Below are 20,829 nucleotides of genomic sequence, written 5' to 3'. Positions count from 1 at the left end.
TTATTTTACCTGGAACTGTCACATTCACCGTGGACTAATGCTTGAGAAAGAATCACACATATGAAGCACGGCCTGCTCCAAAGAGAGACTCTTGCCCAGCCCACCACACACCACCGTCCTTCTTCCCAGCTGATTTACTTCCCTTCTATTTTTTTAAATCTTCACCTGAGAATAGATTTTTTTTCATGGATTTTTATATAGAGACGAAGGGACAGAGGGAAAGGGAGGAAGGGAAGAAGAGAAGAAGCAAGGGAGGGAGAGAGAGAAGGAATCAAACTTGCAACCCCTTGGTGTATGGGGTGATGCTCCAACCCACTGAGCCACCCGGCTCCTTCTATGATTTTGACGGGAACTGAGGTAACAGATGCACCGTGTTCAATGCCAGCTAAGGTAGAAGAGAGGCGGGGAAGGGCACAGCTTCTTACCTGACATCCGTCGCTCCTCCACGTGCTGTTGTGGCTGTCCCAAAAATAGCACTGAGTGAGGGCAGTGACGATGGAGAACAGGGTGGGAGTCCGCTGAGCCTCCTCCTTGCTTCTGTTCAACACGGCTGTGATGTAGTAGATGCCGATCCCATGCTGCAAACTCCCTGGAGTCAGCACCCATGTATACTCCTCATCTGAGAACAACAAAGAGTGCTTAATTGCATTGCACGTGGGAGAAAAATACTGTTAACCCTTTCTTCTGAAGGGCCTGTTGTTATTTTACTTTACAAAGTAATAAGCTTAGAGTCACAGTGATTTCTTTAAAAAATGACCAGAAGTAAAATCCAGGGCCCTGGGTAACTCCTGCTACAGTAAAAAACCATCTTCTTTTGATGAATGAAAATTTAGGCCTAAGGAATTAGACTGTATTAAGAGTTTTAGAAAAATGAAATCATCACACACTAAAATTAGTAGATAGAAGACCCAGGTGTATGGGGTGATGAAACCCAAGGACGAAGCGAGGACAGGAGCAGAGTGGTTCCAGGACGGAGCCTGGACCGCACGCCAGAGGCCTGATTTCAGGCCTGGCTCTGTCACAGGTGGTTGTTAAGTCACCAAATCTCTACTTTTCTTATCTTTCAAACAAGGAGTCTAAACGAAAGAATCTCCAAGATGTCTCCCAGCTCCAAACGACGCGAGATTACTGCCACGAGCAGCGAGAAGAAGGGAGTGCGTGTTCTGACTTTATAGCTGGCACCCCGCAGGGAGAGCTGCTGCCCCAGGGGCTTTGTCTAAAGGGAAGGGTCACTTACAAAGTGACTGTGTCTGTTAGCGAGGCCCATGCAGGAGCCAGAAAAAGCTCCTTCAATACGGGTAGGTTGTCGTGAGGGAGACTACAACATGCTTTATCCATTCTGATTATTTTCCCCAACATCTTTTACGGCCAAAGGTAGCTCTTTATTAAGACTTTTCAGTACTACATTTAAAGTTCTTTGATCAAGTATATTCCAGGCACTATTTATATATCTCAGAAATTCTTTACTACTTATATATGTCAGAGAAATTATTAACTTTTCTAAACTACAGCATAGTCATTCTGATCTTATACCAAGACTTACTGAGATATCTCCAGGCATTATCTAAACCTAAGATTAGAAATAAAGTTGAAATATAAGTAATATATTACATATACATATTCATCTATACATATAACATTTGAGATATATTATGACCCATTGTGCTGGAACTTTACTTCTGCAGAAGTCTCAACATCTATATATATAAAAGGCTAAGTGACTATCCAACCGTCTGACCGGCTGGTATCTATGATGCACACTGACCACCAGGGGGCAGACGCTCAATGCAGGAGCTGCCGAGCTGCAGTGACTTGGCAGCGGTGGTTCTCGGGTGATGCACCCCGGAACCCTGGTATCTGAATAATATCAGTGCATTGGATCAATGTCATTTCCTCATTGCACTACAGTTAAGCAAGATATTAGCATTAGGAGAAACTGAGTGACAAGTATATAAGATCTGTGTGACAAGTATAAAAGAGGAGGGAGCCCGATTCCTCGCGGGGCCACACGATTCCACCTTCGGCCATGGGTTACGTTGTTGCTGGGGCACTGTCAGCCCCGAATCTGGTTTACTGCTGAGCTGTGGTGACTTGGCAGCGGCAATTCTCGGCTGACCTAATTTCCTTTCAATGCACATGAATCTGTGCACCGGGCCACTAGTTTTATTATGAAAATTTTCAATCATATAAAGGTTGAGAGAATTTTACAGGAACATCCATAAAATCATAACCAGATTCTATAATTAACATTTACTAAATTTGCTTTATCACATAAATATCCTTCTATATATCACACAATCCATCTTTTAAAAAATGCATCTCATGCCCTGGCCGGTTTAGCTCAGTGGATAGAGCGTCAGCACATGGAATGAAGGATTGCGGGTTCAATTCTGGTCAAAGACACATATCTTGATTGGTTGCAGGCTCTATCCCCGGCCCTGGTTGGGGCATGTGCAGGAGGCAACCAATCGATGTATCTTTCTCACATCGATGTTTCTCTCTCTCTGTCTCTCCCCTTCTCTTCCATGCTCTCTAAATATCAATGGAAAAATATCATTGGTTGAGGATTAAAAAAATAAAATAAAATAAATGCATTTCATGGTCACATGCATCTACACACGTGATAAAAGTACAGAAGACTAAACACAAACACAGGAGTGCTTGTAAGGTAGTGGTATCTGAATAAGATCAGTGCATTGGATCAATGTCATTTCCTCATTGCACTACAGTTAAGCAAGATGTTAGCATTAGGAGAAACTGAGTGACAAGTATATAAGATCTGTTTTTATTTCTTACAATTGCATGTGAATATACAGTTATCTAAAAAAAAGTTAATTTAAAAAGAAAAGAAAAACATGCATTGCAAAGTGCTGTGGTCGGTCAACTGCTGACACCTGAGAGGGGTCTTACCTTTCTGCTCCACCTGAGCCTTTGGCAGGGTCATGTTCAGGTGAAAGAAAGTGTGGTTAGGCTGATACTCGAACCCCAGGTAGAGTGTCATTGAAACGGGACTTTCAGGCTCTATGCACACGATCAGGGATTTCTCCAGGGAAGTGACGTTCACTGTGATGGTAAAATAGTCCGTGCTCATGTTGACGCTGGTGGGGTGGGTTTCCATGCTTGCATTTCTCCAGAGCATGATCTAGAATGAGAGACAGTTCATCACTCTTCAAATTTAAGATGACCCATTGATTGACACCTGTCAGTCTCCTTTATAGGGAAATGGGATGAAACTTCCTAAGTATTCCTCTTTGAATTTTAGTAGGTAACAGTGTCAGGGGTTAAGGAAGGGTAATAGGCTAAGATCTAAAATGACTTATAAGGAAAAGTTTGTACAATTTCCTAAGTAAAGGTGTTAATGAAACAATGTCACTCCCATGAATGTCCAATGACTTCCTTCATGGAGTTGCTTCCTTCTATGCTTTTCTCCAGGAATTCCTAGTCCCTTCTATTTTATTTCCTAATAATCAAGTCATACCTCAATGTCCTCCATTAAGTCATGGACTCGGAGCAATTTATGATTAGAACTTAGTACCACACTTCCGACGCTTCCAACAATGTTCTTGTCATCAAAATCCTTGAAGGGATTGAAAGCTAGTCCTGTTATCTAGAGACAAGAAAACTCCAGTTTCAGCAATTACCGAAATATTTATAAATAACACCCCGGTACATAATAAGGTAATCAGATACCATAAATTAAATGTTGGGATTTTCCCCCTTGCTATATCTCAAATGAAATACCTCTCATTATAAGACTAGAGGCCCAGTGCATGAAATGCATGCACTCGGGAGTTGGGGGCCCTTAGCCTGGCCTGCACCCTCTTACAGTCTGGGAGCTTTTGGGGGATGTCCGACAGATGACTTAGGCCCGCTTCCCAAGCCAGCTATAGGACATCCTTAGTACTGTTGCAGAGGCAGGAGAGGCTCTCGCCAGCCGTGAGCCCAGCTTCTGGGTGAGTGGTGGTCCCCCTGCAAGAGTGCACTGACCACCAGGGGTAGCTCCTGAGTTAAGCGTCTGCCCCCTGGTGGTCAGTGTGTGTCATAGCGACTGGTCATTCTGAATTTCAGTGGATTTGCATATTAACCTTTTATTATATAGGATCATATGAGAAAGAATTAATTAGTTAAAGATGAGTCATTTACTGTGATCCTCAGAATTATTATTATTTTTACATCTTTATACCTAGAGGATTCATTTTACTAGGAAGTATTCTGTTCTTCAGGATAAGGCAACAATCCTACTTCTGTTTGTTAAGTAATTGCTGAAAAAAAAATACAATATACTGATATGACTAGGTCGGTATATTGAATCAGTGATTATTCAGATATCCCTAGCTTTATATAATAGTGAAGAGTTGAATCAATTCACATCATAACACAGAAACTTAGTTAAATCCAGAAGCTTGTTTAATGCTCCCCATTCTATCATGGATCATTTTCAGAGGCCTTCAATCCTGCCAGGGTAAAACAGAAATTAACAGCACACAACCATCTCTTGTTTGGTCTGTTAGCTTACATTTCATGGTGCATTCTTGCCATCCAAATGCCTACAGCCACCAAATCTCACTTTTATTCTGGTCAGAATCAACTTCACACTCACTTGAACATTAACTCCTGGGTGTTTATTCAAGAGCTCCTCCAGCGCCGAAGCTGATGGGAAGGCTAACCGCATCGGTGCTGGGTATCCGAGAGTGTAAGAGCTCAGAGGCAAAGTTGATATGTTTTGGCTAATGAAAAAGAAGTGAAATGGGAATCAATCTATTCTCTAAAGGTCAAAAACCTAAAATGAAACTCTCCTTCCTTCATTCCTCCCTTCTTAAAATCCCTCCCTCTCACCTTCCCTCCCTCCCTCCTTTCCTCCTATGCTACCTGCTCAACATCAGGGTAGCAATGGACGAGGTCAAAGTCACCGAAGACTCAGAAAATGGATGCTGCCGTAGAAATGTTTCCTGGATCTCCCCAAGGGCCATCAAGGACTTTTTCAGAGTATTTTCTACCTGCATTTAGAGGGAAATATCAAGTGACTTGTGTAACCTCAGGGTATTGTGTTAGTGAAATGATGATTCTGAGGGGGTTGGAAGGGGAACAGGGATCTTGACAATGATGTAATGGGAGGTGACATTCATTGGAGAGAACCCATAGGCAGTACCTGTAGTCTGGCTAAAGAGTCATCATCTCCTGTGCCACTAAGAGGGCCCCCCAAAGAAATATGTATTTCTTTTGCCCCATGATATAAGCTGCCCTAGATCTGCTTATGATAGTTTTTTTTTATATTTAAAAAGAGCTTTACTATAATGAATTCACACATACAATTCACCCATTTTGAGTATACAATTCAAGGGTTTTTTTGTAAACTCACAGGGTTGTGCAACTAGAACCATGATCTAGTTTTAGAATATTTTTCTCTCTCGTAAAATAAACTCAGAACCCAGTAGCAGTCACTGTCCATTCTTCTGTCCCTATCTCCTCAACCCCTAGGTGACCACTCATCTACAGTCTATAGATTTGCCTCTCCTGGACATTTCATATAAATGGAATCATAATATATGGTCTTTTGTGATTGGCTTCTTCACTTGTCATAATACTTTCAAGGTTCATCCATGTTGTAGTTTGTATCAGTACTTCATTCTTTTTTGTTACCGAATACTATTCCACTTTATGGACATACCACTTTTTCTTTGTCCATTCATCCGATCATGGACATCTGGGTTGTTTCCACCTTTTTGCTATTTGGCCACTTGAATAATATTGCTATGAACATGATTGTACAAGTTTCAGGCGGACGGACATATGTGGATCTATTCCATGGAGTAGAATTACCAGGTCACATGGTAATTATATTTTTAACACTTTGGGGGAACTGTCACACTGCTTTGCAAAGAGCTGTACCATCTTACGATCTAACCGTGTATGAAGGTTCCATTTTCCTGCCTCCTTGCCCACGCTTGTTATTAGGTGTGAAGTGGAAGCTGATTTGCATTTCCCTAATGACTAACAACGCCGAACACTGTCTCATGTGCACAGCAGACAGAACTTACTGAGTGCTTGCTGTGTGCCAAGCGCGTCACTAAGGTCTTTTCACCAGATGACAGCGTTAGGCAGGCTGGGCTCGCTGGGGCAGAGAGAGGACCCAGAGCAGGATTCACAGAGCAGTGTCGTCCGTGCTGCAGGCTTAGCTGGGCTCTGAGAGTCTGGTGGGAGGCTGTGCGAGACCTGGGCCTGTCCAGACTGAACGTTTCTGGGGAGAGTCGGCCAGTGGCATGTACCGCACCCACCTGCTCAATGTCATGCTTGGATCTTGGCCCACTTGCTTCGTCAGCGTTCACTACACTGCTGAGGGAGTGAACGAGGCAGACAGTCACAGGAATTTGGAAGCCCAGAGTGCTGCTGTTCTGAAATGGGCTTTTCAGTAATTGGCCACTCTGGTAAATAAGGGAGTCGACAACATTGACCTGGGAATTTTGGAAAAGCAAATAGACATTCCTGAACGGTTTATGGCTGTTTTACATTTGTGTTATTCTGAGAAGGAGTTCAGTGTTCTTTACACATTTCAAATACATTTTTATAAGAAGCAATGTTACACTGTGGCAGGGAAGGAAAATATACTATTCCATATCACCTACGGGGAGGATTCGTATTTCAGTTTGTGCTAAGCAAATGACACAACCCTTTCTGAGTGGAAAGAGGATCAAATATCTAATTAACATAACTAAGCTTAAAAGAGGAATGCAGAAGAGAAGAGTGCTGACTGAAGTACCGCACAGACTATCCCTTTGTATCCAGGGCCTCAAAAGCATTCAAGACAGACTTGACATGGAGATCAAGGAGAAGTTCTAAATGAAACAGAAAACACTAACTCTCCTTTCTGCAGGCTACCCTCATGGAAAACAAGTCAAATGAACCAACTGACAACTATTTACTAAACAGTCACCAAAAGTACTACTACTTTTGTTTTGAAATGTTCTTTATTTTCAACGTTACACTTATTAAAAACTGCAAAATAAAATATCCTATCCTATATAATAAAAGGGTAATATGCAAATTGACCAAATGGCGGAACAACTGGTCGCTATGACATGCACTGACCACCAGGGGGCAGACACTCAATGTAGGAGCTGCCCTCTGGTGGTCAGTGCACTCCCACAGGGGAGGCGCTGCTCAGCCAAAAACTGGGCAGGTGAGCGCAGCTGTGGTGGCAGGAGCCTCTCCCGCCTCTGAGGCAGTGCTAAGGAGCAGTGAGCAGGCGGGTGGTAAGGAGTCAGGACTCCTGGACTGCGAGAGGGATGTCTGACTGCTGGCTTAGGTCCTAAGCCGGCAGGTGAACATTCCCTGAAGGGTCCCAGACTGCAAGAGGGGGCAGGCCGGGCTGAGGGACACCTCCAGAGTGCATGAATTTTTGTGCACTGGGCCTCTAGTATGAAAAATAAAATAATAAAAGTAAGTATCAAAAAAATAAAATAAATGAAGTTAAGCCCTAGCTGGCTGGCTTAGTTGGTTGGGGAGTTGTCCCGTACACCAAATGGTGATGGATTTGATTTCTGGTCAGGGCACATACCTAATTTATGAGTTCGATCTCCAGTCAGGGCTTGTGAAGGAGGCAACCTATTGTTGTGTTTCTCTCACATCAATATTTCTCTCTGTCTTTTCCACTCTCTCTAAAAGTCAATGGAAAAATATCCTTGGGTGAGGATTTAAAAGTAAATAAGTAAAAAAGTAAATAAAGTTAAAAATAAGACATGAACACAAAATATTTGCAACATATATAACAAAAGGTTAATATCAATAATAAATAAGCTCTCTTACAAACAAAGAGACCAGTAGTCCAATGAAGGACTTAGTAGTCAATAAAATGCTTTTTTTTTTTGCCTTTAAAATTGGCAAAAATGAAAGTGTGGGGGAAAGGTTGCTGAGAATGTAAAATAGTTCCTTTTAGGAGGGGAGGATAATTTTGTCATCTATTGAAAATGTAAAAGCCCATCAATTCTATTTCTAGCACTCTATCCCACAGAAATATTTGCAGAAGTCCTGAAAGATGTAGGTATAAGGATATCCATGGATGGCTATTTGCAAGGGTAAAATATCAAATAAACATTAAGAATAAGGAGTTCACTTATGTGTACTGACATGAAGAGATACCCTTAACTCAGCATTGAGTAAAACAATCAAGGGGCAGAAACATTTGTAGACTTTAACCCCATTTTTATTAAAACAAAACAAACCAACAAACTTTGTGTATGCATCAAAAACGTTTGGAAGGTTATGCACAGCAAATCAAGATTAATCTAATAATAGTGATTACATCTAGAGAGTGCTTTTTATTTAATATGCTTTTGTTCTAATTTTCTCAAATAAACCAATACAGATCGCATTTATGTACTTATTGCAATATTTGAAAATACAGAAAATGGAAAAAAGAAAATTAAAATCCTCACTAATCCTACCTCCTTAATCTATGTGTAGGGAGTAGAAGGAGGCATGAATAATTATGAGGAAGTAACACTGGCAAATGTGGTTGCAACAAAGGCAGATATCACGGAGGCACGGGCTTTTGATGCCTGTTTCAAGGCTGCTCTATGCTATGGCTGCTCTATGCATGGACCTGTCTTTGTCTCCTGTGATTTCTCCTGACACATAGATCAGAAAAGCAGTGATGTGATAAATGGGAATGTCACTACTGATCCAGTTTTTTAACAATCTTCAGATTTTTTTTTATAAGAGAAAGTTTATTTAGAAAGTCACAGAGGTGGAAGGAATGGGCTATAGAAGTAATGGGCTCAAGAAACAAGTTACAGAGGCAAAAGAAGGGACCTTGAAGCTTAACAGAGTCTAGGAAAATGCACCTGGAGGGGGTAGCAGGGGGTGGGGGGAAGGCTTGGGCATGCTCCATAGAGAGAGCTGCCTTAACATATAGTTTTTAAATGTATTGATTTTAGAGAGAGAGGGAGAGAGAAAAACGGTGACTTGCTGTTTCCTTTATCTATATATTTATTATTGCTTGTTTCTTGTATGTGCCCTGACCGGGGATCAAACCTACAACCTTGGGGTATTGGGACGACACTCTAACCAACTGAGCCACCCAGCGAGGGAACAATCTTCAGATTTAAAGGTACAAATACACTTGCTAATATTTCCATTGAGTCTCCACAAAGTATTTCATAATGTTAGTCTGTACAGGGTACAATTTCCAGATTATACATTTTCTACTTTATTATACGTTTTCTCCTTTCCTGTTTTTCACTTTCCCCTTCCTCACATCTGTTCCCTCCCAATCAGCCTCTGCTTACCTGCACTGACTCGGACAGTCCTGGGATCATGGCTGTCAGTCTCTGGAGCACCTCACAAGCTTTCTGCAGTTGGCTGTGAGGTTGCAAACCATGCATCGCTTCGCTGAAGTTCCATGCCCTTTCATCTGTGACCTATTGGGAACAAAGGATTTTGTGAAAATTATTTGCATATAATTACTGCACTTTAGTAGTTTGGGACATTGCTTTAATGAGAGCTGGCCTTTGGTGACATTACAAGCTCTATGAATCACAGGCTTTCCATCACACTTATTGCTTTCAGAGGCTTTTCTGCAAATAGAATTTTCACCTCTTCATACAGAAAATGATAACAGGTCATACAATGATTGCTCAAAGGACAAGTGAGTCTGACAATAAGATCTGCAAGAGTAAGCTTAAGGCTATGGCCATGATCACAAGCGTGAGAAACCTGGAATTCAAGACAACAAAACCTGCCTATTCAGAAGTGTGTTTATCCCCTCAGGTTTCCCACAGTAATTCCCTCAACCCAAGAGTTCCTGTTCAAGAGGGAAGTCCTTGACATACCACAGGGCAGGAGCTGGGGGGCAGGAAACCCGAGAAAACAAACAAGCTCAGGACACTAGGCAGGGCCCCCAAACTAAGAGGCTACTTGTTTTGAACTGGAAGTCCAACCCTGAGACAATCTGTTTACACCAACTACATGGTCCGAATTCTAGAGAACAACCCACTTACAGCTGAACTCAATCAGTATTCAATAAGTCCTTATTAAATGCCTACTGTGTACTGCTAGGCTCAAGGACTGGAGCAGTCCACGTCAGTTAAGACCCCACCCTCACGCGCCATGCAATTGAATAGGGTTATTCCTGACTCACAGGGTTATAGGGGGTTGGGTCAGTTACAGAGAGATCTCAGAACTGAGGCCCACCCAATTTTGGTTTACGCTGTGGGACTGGGATGTCAATAAGGAGTGAAGGTAAGGGAGACACAGATGCCTCCCGGCTGCACGTCTGCCTGCTGGTCAGGCTGTACTCAGCGTCATTCCAGCGGCAGCCTTACCTGATACTTCAGAGAGGACGCCTCACCTGGGCTGAACCTGGCAGATCTCACCACTTACTTCGCTTTTCTTTAATGTCTCTCAATCAAGCCTTATCATGGTTTCCTGAACTGACTCAGAAAAACTAGAAGTTTTGTACATCTTTGGTTAGATTTATTCCTAGGTACCTGTTATTATATCTTTTTAAAAAAATCTAACTGATAGTTGCTGATATGCAATAATATAATTAACTTTAGTATATACTGATCTGATATTCAGTAACATCTCTAAATTCTCTCGATAGTTCTAATAATTTGTCTGTAGACTCTTTGGATATTCGAGCTTTCAAATTTCTATTTAAGGCAAGCAAACACTCTTTGTTTAAGCTGCTGCAGATCACTTTTCCCCTCAGCAGAACACAATGCTGACTGAGACATCAGTGAACATCTAGTTTCCATTACCACTGACAGCAGATACAGAGAAAATAGGACTCCTTTCTAACAGGAAAATGTTAGATGGCTTATAGGCAGGGCTTGTGTTTTAAAAAAACCCCAAATAATAGGGAGAAGCAGGATGTCTTCAGTCAACACTGTTAAAGCAGCTTTGCCTTTTTCCCAGTTTGTCTGGAAGGGGAACAAAGGAGAAAGGAGGGTTGAGAGGGTGAGGTGGAGAAGGTGTCGAAGGGTTTGCTGCTGCTAAGACAGTGGGGCAGGCCAACAAGGGTTCCTCCCCAGCCGAAGCACTGATACAACAGCATTACCTAATACGACCGTAAATACTGAAATAGGCGTAAGACCCAATGTGGGATATTTTCATGGACTTGCTTTGGCTTTTGCTTTTAATCGGGACACATGCCTGTCTGTCAGGCATTCCCAGGTATATTCTGCTCAGGGGTAAAGGGGGAACGAGGCTCCTTCCTAGCATCACTGTTCCCGAAACGACACCAAAATAGAAGGAAAGAATAAAAGTGCTGATTCCAGCCCAGCCAGTGTGGCTAAGTGGCTGAGCATCGACCTATGAGCCAGGAGGTCAGGGCTTGATTCCTGGTCAGGGCACATGCCCGGGTTTCAGGTTCGATCCTGTGGTGGATGTGCAAGAGGCAGCTGATCAATGACTCTCTTTTTCATCATGGAAGTTTCTATCTCTCCCTCCCTCTCCCTTCCTCTCTGAAATCAATAATATATATATACATACATATATGTATGTATATAGATATAAAAGTGCTATTTCCATGTAATGAACATACACAGTAGTGACTTCCATGTTCCTCACTCACCTGATTGGATGCGCTCTGAGATGATGCTTGGGGATGAGTGGTGGAGACGTCTGGATGTGAGTCCTCTTTGGGGCTTGAAGTTATTCCCACCAGAGCGTTTCCAGCCTGTGTTACAGACGCAGGCCTGGGGAGCTCTGCCGTCACAGGGAGTGGCTGGCTGGTAGGCACAGGGGTGACTGACAGTCCCTGCTGTGTGACTGCGGGGAGGACTGAAGGAAACGGGCTGGCAGAATGGCACAGGGTCTTGGACTAAAAGATAAAAATATATAAAAGGAAAAGGCTAAATCTGATTTTAGCCAAATAATGAAAATTAAAGTGGTGTCTCCAAAATTGCTTTGGAACTCCCAAGGCCCTGAGATATTAATAAATATTTCTCTCAAAAAGACCCTGTGCTCAAGCAGTTTGGAGGAAGTGGCGTGTGATATTACCCTCTCTGAGATGCACAATTTCCCGTGTGTACTTATTGTCAAGCATTCAGTAACTTATAATGAAACAGCTACCATGTGCTAAGCATGGGGAAGTGAGGGTACAGCAATAAACAGAGTGAGCCAAGTTCTTGCCCTCCCTGAGTGTCCATGTTGGTGATGGAGACAGAGAGACAAATTATATCGCATGGTCACTAACGCATGTCAGATGTCAAGGAAGGGCATTTTGGCTGAGAATTAGAGAGAAAATTCTGTCAGTATTCTGGAGTAGGGTATTTAAGAAGTGGAAAAGCCCCAAGGCCACAGCCTGCTGTTTGTTTGGGGAAGAACAAAAAGGCTGGATGAGCAAAAATGGTAGGAGGGGAGCTAAAGAAAGATCCAGGGGGTGGAGGGGAATGAGGGAAGGGGGTTGGAGAGCAGGTCCTATGTCAGGAAATTGAGAAGCAGTGTGAATTTACTTTGAATGAGATGGGAAGACATGGGGGGTGAGGGGGCTTTGATGAGCAGTCGCTGGATCTGACTTCTGCTGTGAAGGCTCCTCTCACTGCTATGCTGAGAAGTGACAGAAAGAGGCCGAGGACAGAAGCAAGGAGTTCAGTAGGAGAAAGATGCAGTGTTCAGACGGGAGCTGATGGTGGCTGAGCCTGGGGTCATAGTGGTGAAGATAATGGGAAGTGGTTAGGTTTGGGGCATATAAAAGCCTCTATGCAATAGCCCAGCAGTTCTCAACCTGTGGGCCGCAACCCCTTTGGGGGTCGAACGACCCTTTCACAGGGGTCGCCTAAGACCGTCGGAAAACACATATATAATTACATATTGTTTTTGTGATTAATCATTATGCTTTAATTATGTTCAATTTGTAACAATGAAAATACATCCTGCATATCAGATATTTACATTACGATTCATAACAGTAGCAACATTACAGTTATGAAGTAGCAACGAAAATAATTTTATGGTTGGGGTCACCACAACATGAAGAACTGTATTAAAGTGTCGAGGCATTAGGAAGGTTGAGAACCACTGCCCTAGCCGGTTTGGTTCAGTGGATAGAGTGTGGGCCTGCAGACTGAAGGGTGGGTCAAGGGCACATGCTTCCTTGGCAGGCTTGCTTTCCAGTGGGGGGAGGGGAGGCGTGCAGGAGGTAACCAATGAATGTGTCTTTCTCACATTGATGTTTCTCTCTCTCTCTCTCTCTCTCTCTCTCTCTCTCTCTCTCTCTCTGTCTCTTCCCCCTCCGTTCCACTCTCTCTGGAAAGCAATGGAGAAAATATCCTCACAAAACAAAAAGGCCCTGAGAAGTCTTACAGTAAAACAAATTCCGCCTGGCAATATTTTAAGCAATATTGGCTGTTTTCTGCAGAACATCCCTTGAGAAATACCGACTTAAGGGATTTTTATTTCATCCTCCTTCCTTTTTATACTTATAACAACACATTTTTTTTTTCTACAGTGGACCAAATAAATGTAAATCTATATTTAGCCACCTACTGAGAGGTTTCTATGTAGGATACAAAGGCAAGAAAGCTAAGAAATTTCTTGAAGGTGAAATTTTGTAGATTATACAGAATTTCTACTTTTCACTCAATTTCTTTATTTTTCCTTTTTAAAATAAAAAAAACACATTATTGCATTGTATATATTTTTGTAAGATGCCACAAGTTCTTTTTGGAATGAAGCAGGGAATAAAGAAACTACCAACAAAAGAAAATAATACCAGCATGAAAGCCAAAAGATAGGCTTTGAAATCGTCTTTAATAAATAATCCATTAAACCTGACTCTTTCCTGCACTTACGTACTTTCCTTTCCTTATCAGAAAACTATAATTCAGAGCACTCTGTGAGACAAAGTAGAGCTCTGGCAGGACCCACCAGGACTGGTAAAGAGAACACGATTCCAAGACGTGTGCTGTGAAGGTTAAGTACTTACAGGATTAGCAAGAGCAGGTTGGTGACATTTGTTTGAATGATGAGTGGCTCCTGTAGAAAAAAGAAAGTAGATTAGGCCTGGCCCATGTGGCTCAACCTCTGAACCAGGAGGTCACGGTTTGATTCCTGATTCCTGGTCAGGGCACATGCCCAGGTTGTAGGCTCAATTCTCAGTAGGGGATGTGCAGGAGGCAGCCAGTCAATGCTTCTCTCTCATTATTGATGTTTCTATCTGTCCCTCTTCCTTCCTCTCTGAAATCAATAAAAATATATCCTCCTTCCTATATAATAAAAGGCTAATATGCAAATCAACCAAATAGCAGAACAAACGGTTGCTATGATGCATAATGACCACCAGGGGGCAGACGCTCAATGCAAGAGCTGCCCCCTGGTGGTCAGTGTGCTCCCACAGGGGGAGCACCACTCAGCCAGAAGCTGGGCTCACGGCTGGTGAGTGCAGTGGTGGTGGCAGGAGCCTCTCCCTCCTCCACGTCAGTCGGACATCCCCCGAGGGCTCCTGGACGGTGAGACGGCACAGGTCAGGCTGAGGGACCTCCCCCCATCCAGTGCACAAATTTCGTGCACCAGGCCTCTAATATAAATATATATATATGAATGAAAGTATGTTAAGTTCAAGTAAAAGCCTAGGATAGAAATATTTTTTCCTATTTTATTTGTTATTCTTGACTAAAAATGTAAATCACATAGGAGACCAGAGGCTCATTTTCTGCTGTTGATGAAGCTGTACAGCTAGAATTCCGAAGCTGAAGCATGACAAATCACTACCGTTTCATCCTGTTGCTTACTCTTCAAAGATCCTCCATGTAAAAATAAATATTAAATAAAGCCACCCATAAAGGTGCCAGTATATAAACATCACTGCAGAAATATCTGTCTCAAACTTTTACAAAAATGTATTCTTAAGAGAAGCTGTATATTTATATAAATATATCCTATATAATAAAAGGATAATATGCAAATTGACCCTAAAGGCTGAATGATGTGCTATGATGTGCACTAACCACCAGGGGGAGCAGGCCTAAGCCATCAGATGGACACCCCCCGAGGGCTCCCCAACTGCAAAAGGGTGCAGGTTGGGCTGAGGGACTGCCCCCCCACCAGTGCACGAATTTTTGTGCACCGGGCCTCTAGTTTATTAATAAATCAGAGCATATTTCTGATAGACTTTTTACCAGATCACCATATTGCTTTCATTCTCTTTCCACACTTTCCAGTAAGGAAACCATGCTCTATGGCGATATTAGTGGGTTAACATGCCTATTTGTTATTAACTTTGGTTGACTTCTTTCAAGGCATGAGTGTTAAAACAAAGCTGGCTACAGGCAGCCTACTTGGCCTTCTTGACAAACCTTGGTCTCCTGACAAACCTTGTGTTTAGACAGATCCTGCCTTCAAAGGTAAGGAAAAAATCAAACCAAAAGAGAGCCTATGACTAGCATAGAACCTGGAGACTGAATCCAGGGGACTCAGAGGAAAGCATAACTCTGAAAATTATCAACAGCAAAAAAATTTATTTAACCAAATCCTTAGAAAGCTATGTAACATCCTTAATAGAAACAGGAAGTCTTAAAGATAAATCAGCTGAAGCTAAAATGCACAAGAATGAGATAGATTAAACGTGAAATAAATGAGCTCAGCCCAGCCAACGTGGCTCAGTGGTTGAGCATCAACCTATGAACCAGGAGGTCACATCGATCCCTGGTCAGGGCACATGCCCAGTTGTGGGCTCGATCCCCACAGTGGGGCGTGCAGGAGGCAGCTGATCAATGATTCTCTCTCATCACTGATGTTCCTCTCTCTCTCTCCCTGTCCTTTCCTCTCTGAAATCAATAAAAAATATATTTGAAAAAGAGAATGGCAGAAAAGATATGGAGGATATACAGCTACGATCCAATGTTTTAACTTGTGAACTGTGCTAAAATATGGCTCATTGGTGTTCAGGTAATGAACTTAGACCCAAGATAGAGTCAGTCATGCTAAGCCCCACTACAGCAAACCAAAACTTGAGTTTCTGTGTTTGGCTCTCGCAGAAGAGGCAGGCCAACGTCAACCAATCAGTGCTTGCCTGTTCAGCACAAATTACCTAGTCTGACTTCAAGGCTTCCCTTTGCTCCAAATAAGGAAAGTAACCCTGCTCACTTAAGTCTATAAAAATCTCTTGCCGTGTTCAGCTCTTCAGAGCTTTCTATCTGCTACATTGGGTACTGCCCAATTCATAAATTACTGAATTAAAGTCTACTAGATCAGTAACTTGTCTGGGGAGAATTTTCTTTTAACATTGGGAAGGGCCAAGAAAGACCCCTTTTGACTATTCACAAGTTCCCCAAATATTTCCACCAGTTGATCTTTCTTGAAAAAACAATTGTAGAAATGAGACAAAATTAAGAACTCAAGAAAAGTAAAGTCACAAAACCAGTGAAATAGAAATAAGTGCTAAATTATTACTAGAAATCTGGTTTTTATAAAAGTTTAAAAAATGTATTATTTTTTTAAAAATATATTTTATTGATTTTTCACAGAGAGGAAGGGAGAGAGATAGAGAGTTAGAAACATCGATGAGAGAGGAACATCGATCAGCTGCCTCCTGCACATCTCCCACTGGGGGATGTTCCCGCAACCCAGGTACATGCCCTTGACCGGAATCGAACCTGGGACCTTTCAGTCCGCAAGCCGACGCTCTATCCACTAAGCCAAACCGGTTTCGGCAAAAAATGTATTCTTAAGAGAAGTCGTATAATATAAAAATAGCAATTTAGCCCTAGCCAGTTTGGCTCAGTAGATAGAGCGTCGGCCTGCGGACTGAAGGGACCCGGGTTCGATTCCGGTCAAGGGCATGTACCTTGGTTGCAGGTTCCTTGGTTGGGATGTTTGCAGGAGGCAACCAATCAATGTGTGTCTCTCTCACATCGATGTTTCTCTCTGTCTCTATCTCTCCCTTCCATTCTCTCTAAATATCAATGGAAAAATATCCTTGGGCGAGGATTAACAACAACAACAACAAAACACACAAAAAATGCACACACACACACACACACACAAACAATTTAATATAACAATAACCTGAATAAAACCAACAGAATGTACTAACAAGATCTAGGGCAGTGATGGCGAACCTATGACACGCGTGTCAGAGGTGACACACGAACTCATTTTTTTGGTTGATTTTTCTTTGTTAAATGGCATTTAAATATATAAAATAAATATCAAAAATATAAGTCTTTGTTTTACTATGGTTGCAAATATAAAAAAATTTCTATATGTGACACGGCACCAGAGTTAAGTTAGGGTTTTTCAAAATGCTGACACGCCGAGCTCAAAAGGTTCGCCATCACTGATCTAGGGAGTGAGGGTGGGGAGGAGAAAACTAATATAAACTATATTCCTTTAACCAGATGAGGGGATTTCAAAAGAGACTTTCATTCCTGGGTTTGACAATTAGAAAAATGTAGGTATAAGAATGTGTTTTAGTAAAGAACTTTTTAGAGGGAAACAATTAAAACCAAAATATTGAAGAAAAAAATTTCCACAAAAGACAGAAGAGAGTTGCAAGGGAGCATCAGAACCAGAAAGGATCTCTATTATTAAAATAAATTTAAATGTGGTATAAAAATATTCTCAGGGTTAGTAAAATAATTAGATGCCTTTATATGAAACTTAATAGGAATATGCTTAAAGCAAAGTAACACAAAGATTTGTAAAGGACCATATGTATATAAATATAAGGCAACCTCCCAAATAGGGCAATCTCTCAATGAGACTGTTAAAAAGTTACTTCTGGGCAAACTTGACTATATAAAAACTTGAAGGATGTAGGTGGAACATCAAATGTCTATTTATTTCATTTTATAAAGGCATATTTAAAATCATGTTATATAAATGTATATATGTTAATTTATAAAAATTGCTTCATGAAACTCATATTTCATGTCATAAGTTTATTCAGATTTTTCAAATGCATCTTCATCATCATTGCTTTAATTATAATCTGAAGAACTTTGGGAATCATTTAAGTTTTCCAAAATATATCATCTTTACTTCTATTTAATGCTATCACTAAACACTTAGGCCCAACTCAAAAGTACCCACTTACAAAGCATTCAGAAAAGTTGATTTTTACATTGTCCTTTAAATATATATTCATGTTTCTACCATAATAACACTTTCTAAATTGTTCTTTTAAGGGATACTTAATGGGCTTGTTGACAAGGACATCTAACACTTGAAGTTGTGAGGTCATACCCTAAAATCATCACTAGATCCACTTTACATTAGTCTCTTTTTTCACCCATTCTATCAGGAGATCTCTATAATAATTCAACATTGATACTGATTGAGGTCATTTCAGGCTAATGCATCTTCCCCAAAGAGTATTTGTTTTTCAAAATTAAAAAATAATGAGAGAGAACACTGCAGCTTGACTTTGCAAGGACTTCTAGAAGTCTCTCTCTTTTTTTAAAAAAAAAAATATTTTTATTGATTTTAGAAAGGGAGAGGGAGAGATAGAAGCATCAATAATGAGATAGAATTACTGATTGGCTGCCTCCTGCATACACCCTACAGGGGATCGAGCCTGAAACCCAGGCATGTTCCCTGACCAGGAATTGAACCGTGACTTCCTGGTTCATAGGTCGACACTCAACCACTGAATTACACAGGCTGGGCTAGAAGCCTCTCTTTTTTGATGGAACATTTGTAGAAAAAAACTGTCTTTCACTTGGGTATATGTAAAAAAAGACGGGCAAAGGAATATCAAGAAAATAAGAATTTATAAATGAAAGCAAAGATTGCAATATTGAGATGAGAGAAAAGAGAGTGTCATGGATATTTACTGGGTACCTGTGATGATGACACATTTCAACATGAATTTTGTGCATCCTTTAAGGCAGTCACTGATTTCACTTCCCATTACCTGAGGCCATTTTGTTTCTTGGTATTGCGACTTCTCTTTTTGTCTTCTTGGGTCGCTGATGTGAATGAGAATTATTCCCATTTCTTTCATAACTTGTATCTTGGTCTGAAAAGACATCTATTTGGAGTTAATTTATAGGATACAACTCTAACTGTAGGTCTATAAAATAACTTTTACAAGCACATACGTGATAATCAAGAAAACACAAATTAAAGATTAGTATCTATTTTTTTAAAAAAGAGTAATAACATAAGACTTCTGAGGCAGCTCTTTTGCTCTGGAGCACAGACATCACCTTATATGATCTAACACCTCAAAATTAGGCCCACTGACTGGTCAACACTGACAGGAGAGAATTAAGTTCATTTTAAGAATTTACATTCTAAGCATAATATTCTCTTTTGTGGTCTTTAATTCCTATTGGTAGAGATAAAAGAGTTGAGAAGGTGGACAGTAATATTCTTTATTTTAAAATATATTTTTATTGGTTTCAGAGAGGAAGGGAGATCGAAACATCAATGATGAGAATCATCGATTGGCTGCCTCCCGCATGCCCCCTATTGGGGACTGAGCCCACAACCCGGGCATGTGCCCCTGACTGGAATCGAACCTGGAACCCTTCAGTCATAGGCTGACGCTCTATCCACTGAGCCAAACCAGCTAGGGCAGCAATAATATTCTTGAACGTGCCTTGCGTGCATTCGGTGTTTCTCCTCATGCTGTTGAACATGGCTAGACAAAATCATACCACTTCACTGACTGCATCTCAGCTTAAATTCAGGGTCATGAGCCCCAGGCAATGATACCGTATTCCCCTTGTCTAGTCCCACTTCCTCTCTCCTAGATAACCCTTTCCCACTTTGTCCTCTACTCAAATCTCCAACAACCAGGAGTCTCCCTGATCCTCATTCTCAGGTCAAGTCATAACTTTGCTTTCTGCCTCAAGGGGAAAATGGAAACAATTAAGAGTCCTTTCCACAGACTCCTACCACCAAATCTGCCCTCCTACAAGCATCCGTCCCCACAGATACCGCCTTCTCTCTCGTTACTACCAACTTTCTGCGCTCCTACACAAAGTGAACCCCTCTAGTCGCACACTGTTTGGGTCAAGAGCATTCATTGTCCTAGCAGACTTTTTTTCCTGTCTTAAAAAACCCGCCAATTTTCATTCCCTCAGGAATTATGTATAGCTTCAGTTCATTCCTGCTCTTGAGCAAAATTCCCTTAAAATTACCTGAACTTGTACACCTACTTCCTCTCCTGCCCTTACTCCCATCTTAGCCCCTGACAAATACTAATTTGTTCTCCATTCCTATAATTTTGTCATTTGATTTCAAGAATATTAAATAAATGAAATCATGTAGTATGTAACCTTTTGGAATTGGCTTTTTTCACTCAGCATAATTCCCTGGTGACTTGTTCATGTTGTTGTATGCATCAATAGTTTGTTTTTCTTTATTGCTGAATAGTATTTCGTAGTATGGATGTACCCCAGCTGCTTAACCAACCACCTGTTGAAGGGCACCCGGGCTGTTTCCAGTTTGGAGCTATTACAAATAAAGGTGCTTTAAGTGTTCATATACATGGTTAGCTCATAGAGCTTGAGCAGTTTCAAGTTCTATTTTTTAAAAATAAAATTACTTAATAGGTGGTGTCAAGTAGTCCCTCAGGAGTCACACAGTATCTGTCTCTCTCTTTCTGATGTTAGCAGTCATTCATGATTATTTCCTAGATCCATTTTTTTTTCACTAGGAGTTGTGGGAACTTGTGTTCAATGTTTTATTACAAACTACTGAATTTATAAATATCAAAACATCACACATTGACTGCTGAAACAAGAACAAAGTCAAAGCCAAGACATTTAGTAGTAGTAGCAAATATGCAATTCGAGGATAATGATCAACTGATGACTCTCCTAAAGCAGGGAGTGTTTCAAAGGATGTGCAAGGCTGTGACCATATCCCAAATGGCAG

At 41.3% G+C, this 20,829-nt stretch overlaps 1 protein-coding gene across 1 annotated transcript in view; it reads right to left on the bottom strand.

Moving 5' to 3' along the window:
• The window catches only part of PKD1L3 (polycystin 1 like 3, transient receptor potential channel interacting), a gene marked incomplete at its 5' end in the record, with an annotated part of 68,039 nt that overhangs the window by 43,029 nt on the left and 4,181 nt on the right, over positions 1 to 20,829 (bottom strand). Inside the window, 10 exons of the mRNA XM_081108059.1 lie at positions 426 to 619; positions 2,911 to 3,142; positions 3,479 to 3,607; positions 4,601 to 4,727; positions 4,870 to 4,997; positions 6,276 to 6,452; positions 9,285 to 9,416; positions 11,573 to 11,821; positions 13,928 to 13,977; positions 18,857 to 18,961. Coding sequence (XP_080964185.1) covers positions 426 to 619; positions 2,911 to 3,142; positions 3,479 to 3,607; positions 4,601 to 4,727; positions 4,870 to 4,997; positions 6,276 to 6,452; positions 9,285 to 9,416; positions 11,573 to 11,821; positions 13,928 to 13,977; positions 18,857 to 18,961 — 1,523 coding nt within the window. The remainder of the gene's footprint in view (positions 1 to 425; positions 620 to 2,910; positions 3,143 to 3,478; positions 3,608 to 4,600; positions 4,728 to 4,869; positions 4,998 to 6,275; positions 6,453 to 9,284; positions 9,417 to 11,572; positions 11,822 to 13,927; positions 13,978 to 18,856; positions 18,962 to 20,829) is intronic.

This window comes from Myotis nattereri (assembly GCF_964212035.1).
Source record: "Myotis nattereri genome assembly, chromosome: 15".
NCBI lineage: Eukaryota > Metazoa > Chordata > Mammalia > Chiroptera > Vespertilionidae > Myotis > Myotis nattereri.
The sequence above is the reverse complement of the archived record's forward strand: the minus strand, read 5'-3'. Positions and strand labels throughout refer to the sequence as shown.